This window comes from Lipotes vexillifer, unplaced genomic scaffold (assembly GCF_000442215.2).
Source record: "Lipotes vexillifer unplaced genomic scaffold, Lipotes_vexillifer_v1.1 scaffold590, whole genome shotgun sequence".
Taxonomy (NCBI): Eukaryota; Metazoa; Chordata; class Mammalia; order Artiodactyla; family Lipotidae; genus Lipotes; species Lipotes vexillifer.
Genome location: NW_006778358.1, coordinates 1,746,929 through 1,765,279, shown reverse-complemented (window position 1 = coordinate 1,765,279; position 18,351 = coordinate 1,746,929). Strand labels below are relative to the sequence as shown.

At 47.5% G+C, this 18,351-nt stretch overlaps 1 protein-coding gene across 1 annotated transcript in view; it reads left to right on the top strand.

Moving 5' to 3' along the window:
• The window catches only part of TRIO (trio Rho guanine nucleotide exchange factor), a 245,526-nt gene that overhangs the window by 68,084 nt on the left and 159,091 nt on the right, over positions 1–18,351 (top strand). The window contains exons 10-11 of the mRNA XM_007451615.1: positions 6,215–6,337; positions 17,579–17,770. Coding sequence (XP_007451677.1) covers positions 6,215–6,337; positions 17,579–17,770 — 315 coding nt within the window. The remainder of the gene's footprint in view (positions 1–6,214; positions 6,338–17,578; positions 17,771–18,351) is intronic.

Here is an 18,351-nt window from a genome sequence, read left to right as displayed (position 1 = left end):
GAAGAGCGTGACCGGGAGGCCGGCTTCAGGAGTCAAGTACGCTGTGAGCGTTAGGCAAGAAAGTGCCAGGCAGGCTAAGATGGCAGGGGTATGTGTGTTCCCTCACTTCTGATTCTTAACTTTGTGATTAAGCGTCATTAACAGCGTAATACTGGACGTCCGTCCTCCTTGCAGCAGTGGCTGAAACACTGGCCTTTAATACGAGTTATGTTATTGAAGAGCAGGCCTCCTTTTTGGTCCCCCATTTGAGTTTAGCAAATTTCAAATGATGTGGGTTAGTTGTTCAGTCATTCTTTGTTATAATCACTAAAATAGCATTGATTTGATCATCAAGAAAGCTCTTATCTAGGGCTTCCCTGGTGGCGCAGTGGTTGGGAGTCCGCCTGCTGATGCAGGGGACACGGGTTCGTGCCCTGGTCCGGGAGGGTCCCACATGCCGTGGAGCGGCTGGGCCCGTGGGCCATGGCCGCTGAGCCTGCGCGTCCGGAGCCTGTGCTCCGCGACAGGAGAGGCCACAACAGTGAGAGGCCCGCGTACCGCAAAAAAAAAAAAAAAAAAAAAAAGAAAGCTCTTATCTAAATGCTTCTGTCAGGAGCACTTATTTAAAAGCAGAACTAGAAACATAGTATGTCCATTTCTAGATTGGTATCCTGATGATTTAAATAACAGCCAGCCTGTTGAACAAAGAAGTAACTAAAGTAAGTGGAACTGGGTTAGTTTTGGTTTTATAGGGAATCTAGGGTAGGGATGGGAGGAAATTCATATTTTGCCACTAGAAAATCTGATTTTATATTAAAAAGAACAAATTCAGGATATTTTAGAATTACCATTGTTTTTTATTTGTTTCATGTAACTGTAGTTTTTAAAACTGAATATAGAATCGGCAGAGTTAATTGTTTCATTTTTGTGTGCTTAAAATGTGACTTAGAGCAGCGGTCCCCAACCTTTTCAGTACCAGGGACCGGTTTCGTGGAAGACAGTCTCTTTCCACGGGCTGGAGTGGGTGGGAATGGTCAGGCGGTGATGCGAGCGATGGGGGCAGCAGATGAAGCTTCGCTCGCTTGCCTGTCGCTCACCTCCTGCTGTGCGGCCTGGGTCTTAACAGGGTGGAGGACCCCTGACTTAGAGGGAACTCTCATTATTGTGACAGAAAACACTGATTCACTAGGCCTTGTCTCTTTAAAACAGTAGCTAAAATTGACAGATGTTTGTATGCTTTCCCTGAATACCGTTTGCATCCAAAGTTCCCAGTAAAAATAGATAAGCTTAATGTGCTCCTGGTGGTTTTATGTCAGAGGTCTGGTCTAGTTTTTACAAACAGTAAATCTTAGTGCGGGAACTCTAATGTTAGAAATACTTGAAAGGTTTTCATATAGTATTTACATTTCATAAAGTAACACAACATAATGAGGGGTAGGAGCCTATGTTAGGAGTCTTGCAGTCCTGTGTTTGTTTCTCTTTTTTACGAGGTGTTCTTTCCTGGGCTCTTAACTTTCCTGAGCATGCAGTTCTTGCTTAATAGAGATAATAATAAAAGTCTCCTGTCTTATTTGTAGCCCTTGGGACAAATATGTTTTGGAATTAAGAATCTCTCAGAGTTGAGAAAGAGAACAGTGTGTATACACTGGTGATACACACTCTGGTGAGGTCTGGGCAGCCCCCCATCATCAAGCACATGGAGATTTCTGCAGCCAAACGTTCAAGGACCCACACCAAAGGGATCAATAAAGACTATTAGTAGCCTCAGGTCAGGTCTTACCGCCAATGACTTTTTCTGACCAGGTTTTGAAAAAATATTTGGAATTTCAGAGCTGTTTTTAGCTTTTGGTGGATAAGGGGTTATGGACCTGTATTGCCCTCCCAAGCACAGCACAGAATAATCTCTCAATAAATGATGCCAGAGACAATGCCGTGGTACATGGTGATGATAGAAGGCTGTTCTATTAAGTATTTGAAATAAACACCTCTGCATTTTCAAGGGAAAATGTCATTACGTTGGTCTTTGTATTGCATGTTGTTGACACATAGGCCCTGAGAATGTCTCCTCTCTGACAAGGGTTTAGTATTTAGCTGTAAGTTCTTAAATAGTAATTACTTAGAAATATTAATCCACAAAGCATAGTGACTATTAGGCAGTAGGGGCTTATGGCAGAAAATTACTTTAGAGATTGTACAGGGTGGCCAGACTCGGCCACGTGAGTGAGGGTAGAAAAGGCAACAGTGGCCAGTTCCCGAGGCGTGTGATCCAGGCGTGGTGTTGTTTGCTGGTTCACCTCCCTCCGTTTTGCTATTATAATAGTGTCACTTCATCAGAGGTCATTTACCCAATAGCCTGAACTGTTCTGAAGCAAAGCAGTTCTTTCTTTCCTCAGTTTGCCGCCTGTGTGCCAGCTGTGCTGAGTTGAAGAGGCAGTGGAGACTAGAGGTTAAGAGAATGGACCCTGCTTCCTGGGTCCAGGTCCACAGACCTGGCCTTTCCACTTGGTAGCCGTTGGTCCTGCGTCTTCACGTATGACACAGAGTCACGATGTGCCCCCATCCAGCTCTCCATGAGGACTGATGGTGTAGTGTACGTCAGGGCCGGCTTCAGTAGCAGGTGCTCAGACAGCAGTGCAACTATTCATTAAGAGATGAGCATTATCATACTGCCGTCCTCATGTTCAATGTTTTTTTTTTTTTTTTTTTTGCGGTACGCGGGCCTCTCACTGTTGTGGCCTCTCCCGCTGCGGAGCACAGGCTCCGGACGCGCAGTCTCAGTGGCCATGGCTCAGGGGCCCAGCCACTCCGCGGCATGTGGGATCCTCCCGGACCGGGGCACGAGCCCGTGTCCCCTGCATCGGCAGGCGGACTCTCAATCACTGCGCCACCAGGGAAGCCCACGTTCAATCTTAAAATTACATTACAAACAGGGAGCTAAGCAATCTGAGATTTTCTGCACAGCTGACATTTTGACTTAGTTGCTGAGAAGAGTTATCTGTGTTTAAAGTCTTGGTGGCTCACTTTGGAGCGACCTTGACCTTGAGGCTATCATGGTGCCTGTTAGAGGACACTGTACAGAGGAATGAGCCTGCCCCACATTCCCCGAACAAGGAGGGGGCGCTGTCGGCCTCCCAGCCTTGCTCTTTTGCCTGTGAACCAGGAGCCCGTGGGAAGGACTGGCTTTTGCCCTTTTTCCTGCAGCCGGCTGCAGAGAGCAAGTTGTTGTTCAGGTGAAGGTCACAAGGCAGGGAGGAGGGCAGCTGCCACCACGGCTGAGTCAGGAAGGGGGCCGGCTGGACTAGCTTGATGGAGCCCCTGACTTGCAAATATTTTTATGTTTTAAATCGAAAGGTTCCACAAGCTTGTCTTGCAAATGCTCCTTGGGCAGGTACATTCATTCAGGATTCCTTGGCGATCTGGGAAACATTCTCAGACTTAATGAGAAGCAAAAGCCTCGTGGGGCAGTTTGGTTTTGAGTATGAGCTAGATTTCACAATTGTCTGCGACTGTTTTTAAAAAAGTGCTTGGAATTTGTACAGTCTTCTTTGAATTACTTTCATGTTTGTTGGAAATATGATTGCACTTGGTATTTACAATTCTGTGAAAAGGAACCACTAATAAAAGAAAAATTGTAACCCATTTGTAACCCTGAGTGGTTGGTTCATACTAGCTTTTATTTCCAATTTATGCTTTCTGAAGCAACTTTTCTTGGGCCTGAAAAAACAAATTCTTATTTTTTAAAAAAGACTGTATTTTGCTCCCTCCAGCTCTTTCTACCAAATAGTGTTTGTCTTTTACTTTTTGAAATTGTGCCCTTACTTCAAGTCTGTATTGAGTCATCAGTACTCATCAGGTTTGCTGTTTACCAAACCTCGATTTTTCTTTTTACACTATGTTGGGGAGTATACAGCAGATACTATAGCTGTAGTTTAAAAAAAGAGTCTCCTGGTTTTTCATGCAGATCTGATAGGCAAGTGGACAGTGGCATAGGTGTGTACTTGCGTATCTCTCAACTCTTTTCAAGCTTAATATAGTTGATCCTGGTCTTCTGCCTGGTGCTGGCCTCATACTGAAAGGCACATTCCATTAACTGTATCCATTCTTTGAAGTTGAGACATCTTGAAATTATCATCGGGTATTTCTTTACGAGTGAGACAGGACCTGTGTTCTGTAATATGTACTAAGAGACTGTCATATAAACAGAAGCTTGATATCAGGTGGTGCATGTGGTATTACCTACTAATGGTGATACTGAAGGTTTCTCTCTTTTTAATCTGAAGAAAGAAAAATAATGTACTAAGTGCACTGGTTAAAAAGCAATGGAATATTCATAGCCTGTGCTACCAAAGAGCTTGACATTAGATGGAAGCTGTCTCTGGTGACAGTTTGTGGGTGGGACTGGCTTGTGTGCTGTATACCTGCCACGCCAGGATATTAAGGTGCTTGACAACTCACAGGCCCCCATTATTATCCCCACTGAGCAGGTGGGAAGCTGTGGCTCAGAAGGGCTACCCCGTGTCTGTGGGGCAGGGGGCTAAAATGAAAGGTAAAGAGGGAGCTTTCAGAAGGGCTGGGAGGTGGACAGACAGAAGACAAATGGATCCAGTAGGAATCACTTTGATAGTGTGACCCCGGGTGACTGGCAGAGCGTGATGCTGACAGAGAGGTTCAGAAATGAACTATGGTAATAAGGTAAGCGTGTATCTGTAGCCTGAGCAGCCGCTGTGCTGCGAGGCTTGACCTCTGTACCCCACCCTGTCCTCCCACATGTGCATGTGTGCGTGTACACACACACACACACACACACGCATGCACGCGTGCACGCGCACACACACACACACACACACACACACACACACACACACACACACACCTGCTCATTCTACAGGGCTCTTTACAGAGGACCACCAGGGATTTATTCAGGTTCATGAGCCATTTTATTTACACGCACTACTGACTTTGCTAAGCCCTATGCAGAAAAGACCATCAGTCAGACCAGAAGGTCACTGGTGTGGAGCAGAAGAGGACAAGTCCGCTTGTCCCTGGACAGGCCTTTAGCAGCTGCCTCTTTTTATCTAGATGTCTGTCAGCACAACTGATCTCTCAGTGGTGGAGGTAACAAAGGGCAAGGGATCACTTTTGTAGCAATGAACCTTGAATTAACGCCCCTTTTATTTATTTACTTTAACTGAAATATAGTTGACATGCAGTGTTAGGTTAGTGTCAAGTGTACTCTGTAGTGACTTGGCATTTGCATACATTGTGAAACAATCACCAGATAAATTTAGTGCCCACCTATCCATGATCTGCATCCTTAGTTACCATGGCTACTAATTGCAGAATCAGAGGTGGCCTTCAGTACTTTGCAGCACATGAACAAATGTCTTCAGATATTCAAATATCTTTTAAGGAAAGTTTCTGGCTAAAGACTTCACTGACTTAGTTTTTGGCTGGTTATCCCCTCTCCATCAGAAAGAGACGAATGTGTATTTGATGTAGTCTTAAATATGTTGTTTGATGATGTTGGCGTTTTGCAGCTTCTCAAGTACAGTAGCCAGTGAACTACTCAGCCCCAGCTGTGACTTAAAAACATTGGGTTGCCCTGCTTTACTTTTACTCTTTTTCTTTAGTGTGGTGGATTTCAACTAGCAAGAACTCTTATGTATTTAAGTTCATGGAATGTTTAGCTTTCACAACAGCTTAGTTTATAGAATAAATTATCCTCGAAGACCAGGACAGAGGCATTTAACTGTTTTGTTTTCTTGGGTTTTACTTACATGTTTCAAGTCTTTTAGAAGAGACGGAAAAACATGAACTCTGTAGTTAAACATCAATTGTCTGAGTTGTGAAGCTTTGAGCCTTATAAAAATGTTAAGTTAAATTGCTGCTCTGTGACTTGACTACCACTGTCTCACACAAAACCCAGGTAGATTTGTTGGCTCAATCATGCATAAACTGAGGTGAGATTTAATTTAATCATTATTGCATGTAATATTTATACATAGACAGACTTGCACTATTAAAGTAAGAGCTGATTAAAATCGTGGTGGGAAAGCGGACAGAAGATGTAATTCTCAACGTGTTAGATTACTGTCCGGTTGCTCCCAATTTTTTTTCTCCTTTGTTTCTTGTTTCTTGTAGATTTAGATAAGAGACTGTATCGTTAATGGACAGCCCTAAAACTGAGGGAGGCAGGCGTGGTTTTTATGGCATATATATGTGTATTTCATTGTAGGTGCTGGACTGGATTGAGAACCATGGAGAAGCATTTCTGAGCAAACATACAGGTGTGGGGAAATCTCTCCATCGGGCCAGAGCTTTGCAGAAACGTCACGAAGATTTTGAAGAAGTGGCACAGGTAAAACAATGGCTTTTACTATATTTTCTTCCATAAATACCTATGTGGTTGGTTTTGCATTACAGCTTTAACCCCATCTCTGTTGACTTAGCTTTAATGACGTATGTTTGAAGGTGATTCAGAGATAATGCTCAGATTTCGGATGAAGCTGGCATTGCCTGGCAGAAAGATGATTTAGACAGTTGACCCTTTTGTAAATGTGAAGTTCTTGAAACAGAAAAATGTCTTGGATATTTTTGCCATATCTATTGTACAAGTGTCTGTTGACCAGTTTGTAAAATTCCAGTTCATAATCAGGGAATGACAGTCCTTGAATTTCTGGAATGATGGGCCAGCATTTCTTTTCCCTTTTCTATTTCTTTTAAAGTCATGTGCTTCAGAAACAGGAGGCAGGGGTGTGGTATGTTAAGAGCATGAGATTTGTGGAGTTGGAATGTTGGCTGTAATGCTCGCCAGCTGTGTGGCTTTGGAAAAGTCTCTTAACCTTTCTGAGGTTAACTTTTTTACCTGAAAAGTAGGCACAGTGAGGGCTGCTGGAGAGGAAGTAAGGTGTGTGTGATAGTGTCATGTATGGCATCTCGCCCAGGTCTTTCCCACATTGGTAAATGTGCCTTTCATTTTGTTTTGTGTTTTGAAAGAAAGAGGAGTGAAGGAGGGAGAGATTACCATGCAATGATATATATGTGGAAGCTATAGGAGCTAGGGTAAAGGTTGTTTAAAAAGAAATTGTAGGATGAATCCACACTGAGACACATTATGGTAAAACAGAGGAACACCAAAGGCAGAGTCTCACCAAGAGAGAAATAACAAAATCACAACCGTGAGAATGACTCTTAGCTGACTTCTCACCAGTAACTGCAGATTCTGGAAGACAGTGGGATGGAGTCCTAAGGGAAAGGAACTCTGAACCCGGAATTCCACACCCAGTGGAGCTATCATTCAACAGTGAGAATAAAATATAGACCAAGACCAAGAGAGTTTACCATTCACTTACTTACAGGAGAACTGAAGTGTGTAGTTTAGTCTTGGAAGCACCCACCGTAATTTAAACTCCACGAGTGCAGGGATTTTGTGTTGTTCACTTCTCTGTCGCTAGCGCCTAGAACAAGGCTGGCGTGGTGCAGCTAAGCGTCCAGCAGTATTTGTTGAATGAGTTAATTTAATGAATAAAAAGGAAATATGAGAAGAAAGGCTTGAGGTCAATAATGAGCACAGAAACTGGTAAATATGTTTGTAAATCAAAGGATTGACCATTTAGACACAAGACGGTAGAATTGGGTGGTAGTTAAAAACAAGACAGAGTAAAGCTCCGGAGCGCTTGAACACAGAAGGTGGAGAGGTGTCCTGACGAGGTTGGCAGGAGGTGTTGCTTATCTTAGATTTGTAAAGACAGGGGTGCGTGTGAGCGTTTTTGAATGACTACTAAATGCAGGGATAGAAAACACCGCTTCCCATAAGTATAAAGAGAAAAGAAATACAGAAAACCAGATAAGTAAAAACTCAGGAAAATGGGTCTAGTGGAAGCAAAAGAAAGGAGAACAACAAAAATCATGTCGGAAATCACAAAATAAGATGTAGCAATTTGTCCCCAAATAGCAGTAATTACAGTAAATGCAAAATAGATTATACTTGTTAAAAGAAAGATTCTCTGAATAGTTTTTTTAAAAATCATACTGTGTATTGTTTTCAAAGGGCAAACCTAAAACATAAATACCCAGGAATTTTGAAAGTATGTAAAGTGTTAGAAAAAGATCTACCAGGCAAATATTAAGCAAATGAAAACTGGTATAGGAATATTGGTATTAAGCAAATAGACTTGAAAGCATAAAAACATCATTAGAAATAGAGAGAGCCTTCAATTATAAAAGGGAGAGTATCAATATTACATCTAATGATTTTGTCTCAAAATCTATAACGCCAAAATAAGCAGGAGTGGGTGTGTCCATGGATTTTACATGACAGAGGGTTCAGTTATACCCTGGGTTTGTCAGGAAACTGATGTGAGATAGAGTCATGAGATAAGAAAGCAAACTGCACTTCAGTCCTGTTCAGGGAAAGTGGCTTTAAAAAGTTACCTCCTTTTGGGCTTCCCTGGTGGCGCAGTGGTTGAGAGTCCGCCTGCTGATGCAGGGGACACGGGCTTGTGCCCCGGTCCAGGAAGATCCCACATGCCGCGGAGCGGCTGGGCCCGTAAGCCATGGCCGCTGAGCCTGTGCGTCCGTAGCCTTTGCTCCGCAACGGGAGAGGCCACAGCAGTGAGAGGCCCGTGTACCACCAAAAAAAAAAAAAAAAAAAAAAAAAAAGTTACCTCCTTTAAAGTCTCTGTATGTAAAGTTATAGTGACACCCAGCCTCGTTGCATTCTTGATCTTAGAAGCAGGATGGAAGAGGCTCCGTGTTCAGCGGCCTCGCCGCACCAGGATGGGTCTCTGGATTTTTCTTTTCTGCATTACGTGTGATGTCCCTGCTTACGGTTGCTGGCAAATATTTTGCCTTCCTCTCGTAGCAGAAGAAATGTGGAAAATGTGTTCCATCTCCCCTTGGTTTTTCCATAAGATAAGCTACTGCTCTGTAGCCATGTGGTTTGAGGATGGATGTGAGATTTGGATCCTCTGAGCAAAGACTTCAGGCACCAAAGAATCTAAGAGGTGGGACTGCAAACAACCAAACCCAGAGCAGGCTCCTGCCCCAAGTAGCAAGGTTACCCGTGACCGTGGACTTGGTTCCAGTGTGAAGGCGCTGGCCTGCCGAGTGTCCTCCCGTGCGTCCAGCACCTGTTGACCCCTCCCTCTAATTCCTGTGGTGCCTTCTGTGGCGACCCTCGCCCTATCTTTTCATGGTAATCTTACTTCTTCAGATCTAAGATGACAATCAGAGCCGTCAACACAGGGGCTCAGGGGGCAGCAAGAGGGAGACACTTTCTTTGTAGGACACATTTGCGCCTTGAGGTTTCTAGGGCGAGCCCCAGAGCGGAGGGAGGACTGCCTTTACCCCTGGTTCAGAGAAAGGCAGGGGCCCATCAGCTTCCGCCGCCCCCCGGCCGGGTCTCACTGCGTTCTTATCATCTTTGGCATGTTGACCCTGGGACTCCAAGGGGTACCTGACCCTCTTTTCCTTAAACCGAGAGTCCTTAAGCCCAAGTCTGAACTGTGCATGAAAAAACAAAAACCTTCAATGTAAACACCTTTTGCTCACTTTGCAAACATCTGCACCCGGTTCCCTCCCTCTGGTCTTCATATAATCACCGGTCATGTGCCAGGGATTCATTCTGCCGGGGCCTGGGGAGCCACGCACAGACACCCAGCCTCCCCTCTCCGCGGGCCTCCCTCCTTTGCAAACCCGCCAGGGGGCAGGCTCTGAGCGCTCCGCCCTGGACCTGGCCTTGCGTTCATTTCCATCCCCTGCCGGGACCTGGCCCCTCACTTCTTGGCCTCTTGGCCCAGCATCTCCAGCTTCTCCTTCTCTTAGTTCTTTTCCTTCTGGCATGAAATGTTTATAGGCCCTCCCGTCTCTTGGAGAATGTCGCTTGATGCTGGTGCATGTTTTAGATACCGTTGGTTCAGAGGGAGTGTTGTGCACTTTACCTCTGCATCGCCCCTGGCACCAGCCGTCTGGTTTCTGCGTCCCTGGCTGATAAAACTGTAGCCAGGAGGCACACAGGGACGTGCCGTTGCCCAGAGTGGGCATTCAGCAGTCTGTCGTGGTTGGCTGTGAACGGGGACCAGCCCCTCACATATGAGAAATCCCCTCCACTTGCCTCAGGGTGAAAGTCTCTGATCCTTTCTGTCCGCAGACACACGTCCAGCTCAGTGTGTGTCGTGTGACAGGTCCCGAGTGGTCCCTGATGGGGTTCTGGAGCCTGGTGCTTGCCGCCCGTGTACCTGCAGAAACTGCGCATCACGGACCCGCTTCAGGCTGGTTCTGAAAGGAACGTGCCCTGCCTCAGAGGACACCGGGGGGCCACCCTGGACACCTCTACAATAAGAACAGATTAAACGTAGTAAGCTGGGAGGAGGCTGTAGACCTGAAGAAATAGAGTGGGCTTCTCTCTCTAGCCCCCCCAGCTTGTTTAATAAAGATTCTTTGAGGGGCGTAAGAGGGAGGAGGGTAGCATTTTAAGCCAGGAGAGGTCTGTCCTGTGAAGTGGCTCCACAAGGGGCCGGGCTTTATTAAGACCATGTGCAGCAGATTTGGGCTAGACAGACAGTGGCCTGGGTATCTAGCCAAATTACACTCTGTGTTTGTAGCTTCATTCATGGAAAGCTGTCTGCCTCTTCCCAGAGAAGACGATGACATCAGTCTTGCTCTCGTGCAGGGGGCGAGGCCACTGGAGGGAATGCCTTCCCTACCTTTCCTTCTCTACCCTCCTGTCTTCGATAGCTTTCTGTCAAAACAAAGTATAATACAAGTCTTATGGCAGAGGGAGATCTACGGACATGCTTTAGATGTATGTATCTTTTAGACAGAATGGCCTTTGGAGGCACCTTAAAAACAGGAACAGAGGCACCTTTAGTGCTTAATAAAGAGCCTTTTCTCATTTTCTGAAACATACAAAGGTAAAACACATTTTGGGCTTGGGGGAAAAACCTTTCTTTTTCATAGTTAAGTTCACGGTGAGTTAGTGTGTGTCTTGGGGTTGTGTTTTGAAGGGTCCTTTGTAAAATGAATTCTAAATTGTCTCTAGACAATCTTTAGTTTCAAGATACTGAATTAGCAGTTTATTTAATGAGTTTTTCTTAAAGTCAGCTTCTTCAAAACATGGCATGGTAAAGTAACGTGACGGAGATTCGGAAACGAAGTGTCAAAGGTCTTACGGTTGAATTCATTTAAAACCTACTAAATATAGGTGATTGTGTGGAACGGTTCTAGTGTCCTGAGAAGGGGGAACCCGAAAAGAGCCTCTTGTGTCCTCGGTGGCAGCGAGTTGTGCAGCCTGTGTGACTTCGACCTCGCTGCGAGGCCCCTGGTCTCAGGCTGTTTCAGACACTGCTAGAGCCACGTCAGGAAGCGTTGGACCATTTCTGCACACAGCTCGGCAGACCCGAGAACCTCCTCTGAAGATCCATTCCTTCTTTATGTTGTACAGTGATTGTTGAGTAGACAGATCCTCTCCAATGACTCCAGGCTGATGAATTTCTAGAGGCGGCAGATGCAGCCACGTTGCACGTTCACGCAGGAGCTTTAAAAAAAGAAATTAACAGTGCTTTCCACGTGAAGCTTTTTGCAAATGACTCTGGGAAAGGAAGGTGCTCTTTGACAGCCACCTGCCCTTTTACCTTCTAAATAATTGTCCAAGTTTAACGTCCCTTTTTAGATTTAAAAAGCTATGAGTACAGCAGCCAGGAAAGCTGAGAAAATTCTGGTTCGAGGAAAAAGCTGGTTTTGAGAGCACAGAAGATGTCTCTAATAGGAGTCAATACATCTGTGGCATAGCATCTTCCCGTAGGTGCCTTCTCTCATGTCTGCTTGTCCCCTGGGATTCAAATCACCTTCCAAAGACGTAAACATCTTGAAGTTGTTCTCCAGGAAGCCATTTCTGTCAGTAACTTCTTTTGTGTGCGATATAATTAACGTGTCTTCCAGGATAAAGAAGTGTGGCATTCGGGAAAGCAGGAGACCTTAAACATTCATTCTGGATTTTCAGAAGCTAATCGGGCCAATTCTCTAACCCCCGGGGTCTCTCCTGAACTCATTCACCTTTCTCAGGGAGAATGCTCTGCGCACAGCACGTGGGCACTTTCGGCACACCTGAAATTCAGGCATGACGTGCTTGTGTTTTCCTCCTTTCCTAAGATCAAGAAAACCCATCTTTTTTTTTTTTTTTTTTTTTTTTTTAACCAGTTTCTAAATATAGCCTCTGGCCATCTTGCGTAAGACCCAGGCTGTAGCTGCTGTGGATGGTAGGGAGAGAAGGTCTGATCCTCCTTTGAAAGGCTCTTGTGTTTCTTGAGACCTAGGACATTATGCAATTTTAATTTACTTCTCAAGAAAATAGGAAACTCTTCGGGCGCACCCCGGCCTCGCTCTGCAGTATCTCCTTCAGTCCTCGCTGCACGGATTGGTACCCCACCCCATGGACCAGGAAGTGGGCCCCGGGGGAGATGCCCTGGGGACAGGGCAGTGGGTGGAAGAGGGGGCTCCAGTCTCTTCAGACCCCCAAACAGCCTCCTTTACCTGACACCTCCTCCCTGCTGTAAGTCTAAGATTGATTGACTCAACCTTCCCTTCTGAGAGGACCGCTGGCCGAGGCCTTTGTTTTGGGGACAGTTCCAGCTCTCCTGACTGCTGGCTGAGTTGTTGCACCTCTTTGTCTCCATGTTCTGGCTTACAAAGTAGAAGGGAAATCGTGTCCTTGTCACAAGGCTGCTTCGGGGCACAGAGCAAGTGCTCCAAAGCTAGCGTTTCTCATCCGTATGTTTATGAACACGCTGAGATCCATTTCTTCCATGGCCAAAGGATCCAGGGTAGGTTCTGTGCACAGGGAGGCCTTGGCCTTGGGTTTCAGAGAGGCCGCGGGGTGACCCTAGCTCCACCAGCACCTACTGCTGTGCCGAGGGACAGCCACGGAGACCTTCCTACTGGCTCAGGGTCTTCAAGCGTAAAATGAGAGGTGAGATGAAATGAGTGCTGTTTCGTGTCCCAGATCATTCAGATATAATTCTTCTTCTGGGACGTTGATTGTTGTAACTGTCTTTACCTGCTGGCCAAGAGGCGGAAAGCCTTCAGAATTGGCATGTGTTGGGAAGCTCTGTCACCTGCAGATCCACTTACTAAACTCGAGAGGGAAGCGGCTTCACGGCTGTAGTGACAGTAGATGCGAGAACAGGACTCGGCTCTTAACAGGTGTGTGCGTGCAGCGTACAGCGTGCTACGCTGTCTGCTCCGTCCAGCACCGAGGCCCCGTCGTGCCTCTGCTCAGAGCTGCAGAGCACGGTCCTGGGAGGCCCTGCAGGGAAGCGTGGATCCCCATAAAGCCACCGTCCCCAGGAATGTCACCTCACTGTACGGCCTCTGATGAGCGGAGGCCTCTGGGGGCAACGTGTATGCAGAACCTGCCCAGCAGGAACTTTGAGGCTGGTAGCTGCCCATCGCGAGGAGAGCTTTCTCTGTGCCCAGGGGCTGCGCTGAGGGGCCGGAGGCCAGCCTCCCCGGAGGGAAGGACTAGGTCAGGGGTCCGCAAGCGGTACCGGTCTGTGGCCTGTTAGGAACGGGAGGTGAGGGGAGGGTGGGCGAGCGAAGCTTCCTCTGCTGCCCCCATCACTCGCATGACCCCCTGATCACCCTCCCTCCATCCCCCGGCCCCGTCCGTGGAAAAAGCATCTTCCACGAAACCGGTCCCTGGTGCCACAAAGGTTGGGGACCGCTGGACTAGGTGACAGAATCTGTGGACAGTGCTCAGGACCTGTTCCCTAGGTGAAGGCTGTTTTTTAAAAATCTGCTCTGTGTGTGTGTGTACATACATACACATAATATCTTTTTAATAAACTTTTTTAGACAACTTTTAGATGTACAGAAAAATGGTGAAGATGATACAGAGAATTCTCATACCCTGCACCCAGTTTCCCCTGTTATCAAAACTCACACCGTTCATTAGTGCGGTACGTTTGTTATCATTAATAAGCTAGTATTGATCTAATATCATACTAATAATATATTATACGAATGTAATACTGAACCGATACTGTTAGGATTAATAACTAATACTGATGAACTGAAGTCCATACTTCATTCAGGTTTCCTTCGTTTCCCCCTGTTCGGGGCCCCGTCCCGGATCCACGCTGCATGTGGTTGTGAGGCCCCCTGAGGCTCCTCGTGGCCCCGACATTTTCCGTCGCTCCTTTTTGTGTCATCGTCGATGGCTTCCTCGTCCCTCCCTCATCGTTACCGCATCGCTGTGATTCTCATTCATAGTTTAACTCCTCCCTCGTCCGTCTGGCCACGAGGAGGGCTGATCCTGTCCAGCCTGAGGCTGCGGGTCACCACGTCGGTGACACCCAGGTACTGACGTGACAGTCTTTCTGTCCTGTCCCTCGGAATCTCCCTGGTGGTTTGATAATCTGCGTGAAGGGCTTCTTGTCACAAAGTCACCGCTGGCCAGGGTCGCGCAGGACCGAGAGTGGACTTTTCTGAAAAGTGCTTTTGTCGTTCCAGAGCTCTTTTGAAGTGGGCAGGTTCGCTGTCTGCTCTGCGCAGGACAGCTTAGCTTCCCAGTGGGTCACGGTGAATATATACAAAACCCTTTAACTGTGCTCTGAAGCTCTGCAGTCAGATTGGGAATGACTGTGCTTTTCAGATAATGCCACGTAATTGATTTCAGAGACTATGTAAAGTGTGCACATAGACATTCTCCGAGTCGGGCCATGTCGGTCAGTCTTACGGGGTTCTTTGACCTCTCTCCCATCATTTCTAGGAGTTCTGAAGGATCCTTTGTTAATAGTGCAGAACATTCTTGTGAGACTTGGATAGTACCAAGAAAGAAAAGTCCTCTGAAGATGGTTTTCTAGAGGGACAGGGAGAAAGGGGTGACAGTCAGCCCCGTGAAGCAGGGCTGCATGAACCACCGTTGTGAGGGGTGAGCTGAACAATACACTGGGTTGTTGAAAGCCCAGGCCCGAGTCAGACCTGGATGCGTCCCGCTTCACCACCTGCCAGCCTTGGCCTCTGAGTCTTGAGATTGGCCTCCTGGCCTCAGTCTTCTGACCTGTAAAAGGGGCTGTGGTTAGGATCAGACAGCTCAGTGCAGGGGAGGCCCTTAGACCCACGCCCAGTAAGTGCTCGTGCCAGGGGCACACTTGGAGCAGGGAGCCATCAACCTCTGCTGGTGACGAAAAGCAGACCGCCCTCCAGCTGGTCTTTATTGTCACGTTTAAATCCCCTGTCGACACTGTACCCCCTCAGAGCCTGCCCAGGATGGACCACTCCACCCCACCCCACCCTGACGCTTGGGCCTCGCGTGCTCTCTAAGTTTGTGCATCAGCATCATTTTTGAGATCACCTCATACTTATCACACTGAATGTTACTGTGTTGTAAAATTTTTTTTAACTTGCAGAAAAGTTGGAAATACAGCACAGAGAACATACCCGCCACGCTAAACCGTTGACTCGAGTGTGTGTTTCCTACCAACATTCTGCTATACTGTCGTAATACCGCCATCAAAATCTGGAAATTAACACTGACACATGACTACCTTCTAACCCTCAGACCACAATGTCCTTCATAGCTAACGGATCCAGTGTAGAACCACCTGTGACGTTTAGTCGTCACATCTCTTAGTGTCCTTCAGCCTAGAGTCGCTCCTTGGTCCTTCCTTAACTTCTGTGACATGACATTTTGGAAGATCTGAGGCCCGTTGTTTTGGAGAATGCCCCTCACTTTGGGTTTGTTTGATGCTGCCTCATGCCTGTACTCTGGTTATACGTCTTTGGCAGGTGTATCCCGGGAGTGTTGCCGTGTCCTCCTAACTCCGGCCCTTCAAGGGTTGCACAGTTTAGTCTGTCCTGTTACCTATGATGTCCACTTTGATCCCTGGGTTAAGGTGGTGTCTGCCAGACGTCTCCGTTCTAAAGTGAGTCGTTCCCCCTTTGTAATTAGCAAGTACTTTGTGGGAAGGTACTTTGAAATTCTATAACTATGCCGTCCATCCTCCAGTTTTACTTTTTGTGTCAGTCGGAACTCCTGGTTTCCTATTGAGTGGATGGATTATCCTCCATCGCTGTCACTGTTCCTTCTGATGCTCAGATGGTCCCTCGTTAGGCCAGCGTGCGCCTCCTCAAGCTGGCTTCCCTCTCCTGTCCACATTGTTCTTGGGCTTCTCCTTGCTTTGGGGCACGGTAGGATGTTGCAGGCTCATCTTGTACTTTGTCTCACCCCAACCCTGGAGTCCGCCATTTCTCCCCGGAGCCCTGGTCCCCTCCAGAGCAGAATGGTGCTTACAAGTGGAGGTCTGGGTACTACCATGCTTAGTGCTGCTGGGCCATTGCTGTTCCCAGGCCCTCTTGGTGGATGGGGGGCGGGGGAGGGACATGAGGGTACGTGCGCACTCACACACGTGTCTCTTGAAAACCGTGAACTTACGTGGATCCTCCAGTTCCGATCCAGTGTTGCAGGGTTGGCTCAAGCATTCTCCTTCTCCAAAATGAGGAACCCGCCTCTCATCATCCGTGATTATTAGTAGGTTAATACCCCTGGAGGCCACCAGTCTCCACCTGGGAGACTTCCCACTGCAGGGTCACCCCGTGCCCCATCAGGCTCGGACTCCCCACAGGGGCGCCCTCGCACACCTGGGGCCACCCCCATCTCACCCATGAGGTGCCGATCCTGCTCGGCTGTGGGGCTGCAGTGCTGGGGAAGGAGGAGGACGAAGGGCTCAGCCAGTGCCTCACGGGGAGCCTCGTGCCTCTTCTGGGCTTTTCGGGGCCTGAATTCTGTTCTTTCCTGCACTGAGGTCCCCCACCCGGCTGGACCGCTCCCCGTTCCCGTCGGCAGCCCTCTGGCCAGCAGGTCCCTCGAACACTGTTGGGTCTCTAACAAACCTGTTGATTTGAGGAAGCCATTTGCAGCCTCGCTTATCAAGAATTAAAACAGAGTAATTTTCAGAGTATTTTAGACACCCAATTGATACTCAACTCTCAGCTCTTTAAAACTCTGGCTACTTCATAGCCATTGTAGTTATTATTTCCTTTTTCTTTAAAAAACGTATCCCCCGAAGTAGAGGAAAGATAAGCACAGAATTACTGATAAGTAGAAACATGTGAAAAGAGGCAGCAGCTTATGTTTGTTTGCGACGTAACTTTTTCACTTGATCTTGGGGAATTATCCTAAAGCGGTATATCATACTGAAAGACACAAAACTGGAACTCTGCACTCTGTCATAAAACCAGGAGAAAAAGTGAAGTAGGCATTTGTGGCTACACGCTGTCTTCTGGCTGCGCGGCAGCAAAAGGCCCAAAGCCCTTTATGAGTCACGAGATGGCCAGCAGCTGCCTACCAGATACCCCATCACTGCCTCAGACGGAAGGGCTTTGCCGCGAGGTTCAGAGTTTAACAGCTTCAAACGAGAATGGAAAAGGCTGCTCATGGAGATGTTCTGAACTCCTAAAATCATCTCTTCCCCTCCTCTTTTTTCTGTTTGATTTACAGAAAGGAACATCACACGCTGACTGTTCCAGTGTATTATGGCTCCCAGCCTGGCCAGTTTGTCTTTTATTCACCTTCTGTGTCTCTGAATGTTCCCTTGCACAGAACACATACACCAATGCGGATAAATTACTAGAAGCAGCAGAACAGCTGGCTCAGACTGGGGAATGTGACCCGGAAGAGATCTATCAGGCCGCCCATCAGCTCGAGGACCGGATACAAGATTTTGTTCGGCGAGTTGAGCAGCGGAAGATCCTCCTGGACATGTCGGTGTCTTTTCACACCCACGTGAAAGAGGTGAGGCGTCCGGAGGCAGAGACGGAGCCCTGTCTGGAAGGGCCTTTGGACTCCGGGGGAGGAATGAGGATGGGCGTGATGTGAGAAAGTGGACCAGAGGTGGCCGTTTGCGCCGGTGGGGGCAGGGCTGGCCTCCTTGCTGGCCGTCCTCGCCACACGGGCACACGCGTGCCATTGCAGGGGGTGGCATCTGCTGGGGGCAGACCTGTGAGGGAGGGCGTGGCTGGGAGCTGTGGACCAGGAGGGGAGCGGGGAAGACAGGAGCTGAAGGGGGTCCTTGGCGAGAGGCAGGGCACAGCCACTCTAGCAGAAATAGACGACCTGCCTTTTGGGCTCAGAGCTGTGGGACCTCCTTTCTGCCTGTTGGCCTGTCATGTGGCTGAAGTCCTGGCTGCCTTCTGATTTTATCAGGCTGTGCGGCTGCTTTCAGATACTCGCAGAGGTGCATTTTACATAATGTTGAATTTAAACATAGCAAAGGCAGCACGGCCTTAATAATATTTACGTTACTGTCATAGGTATGCTGTTCTGATAAACTTGTCTCAGGATAAGAGGTAATGTGTTATTTGGTAAATGGAAAA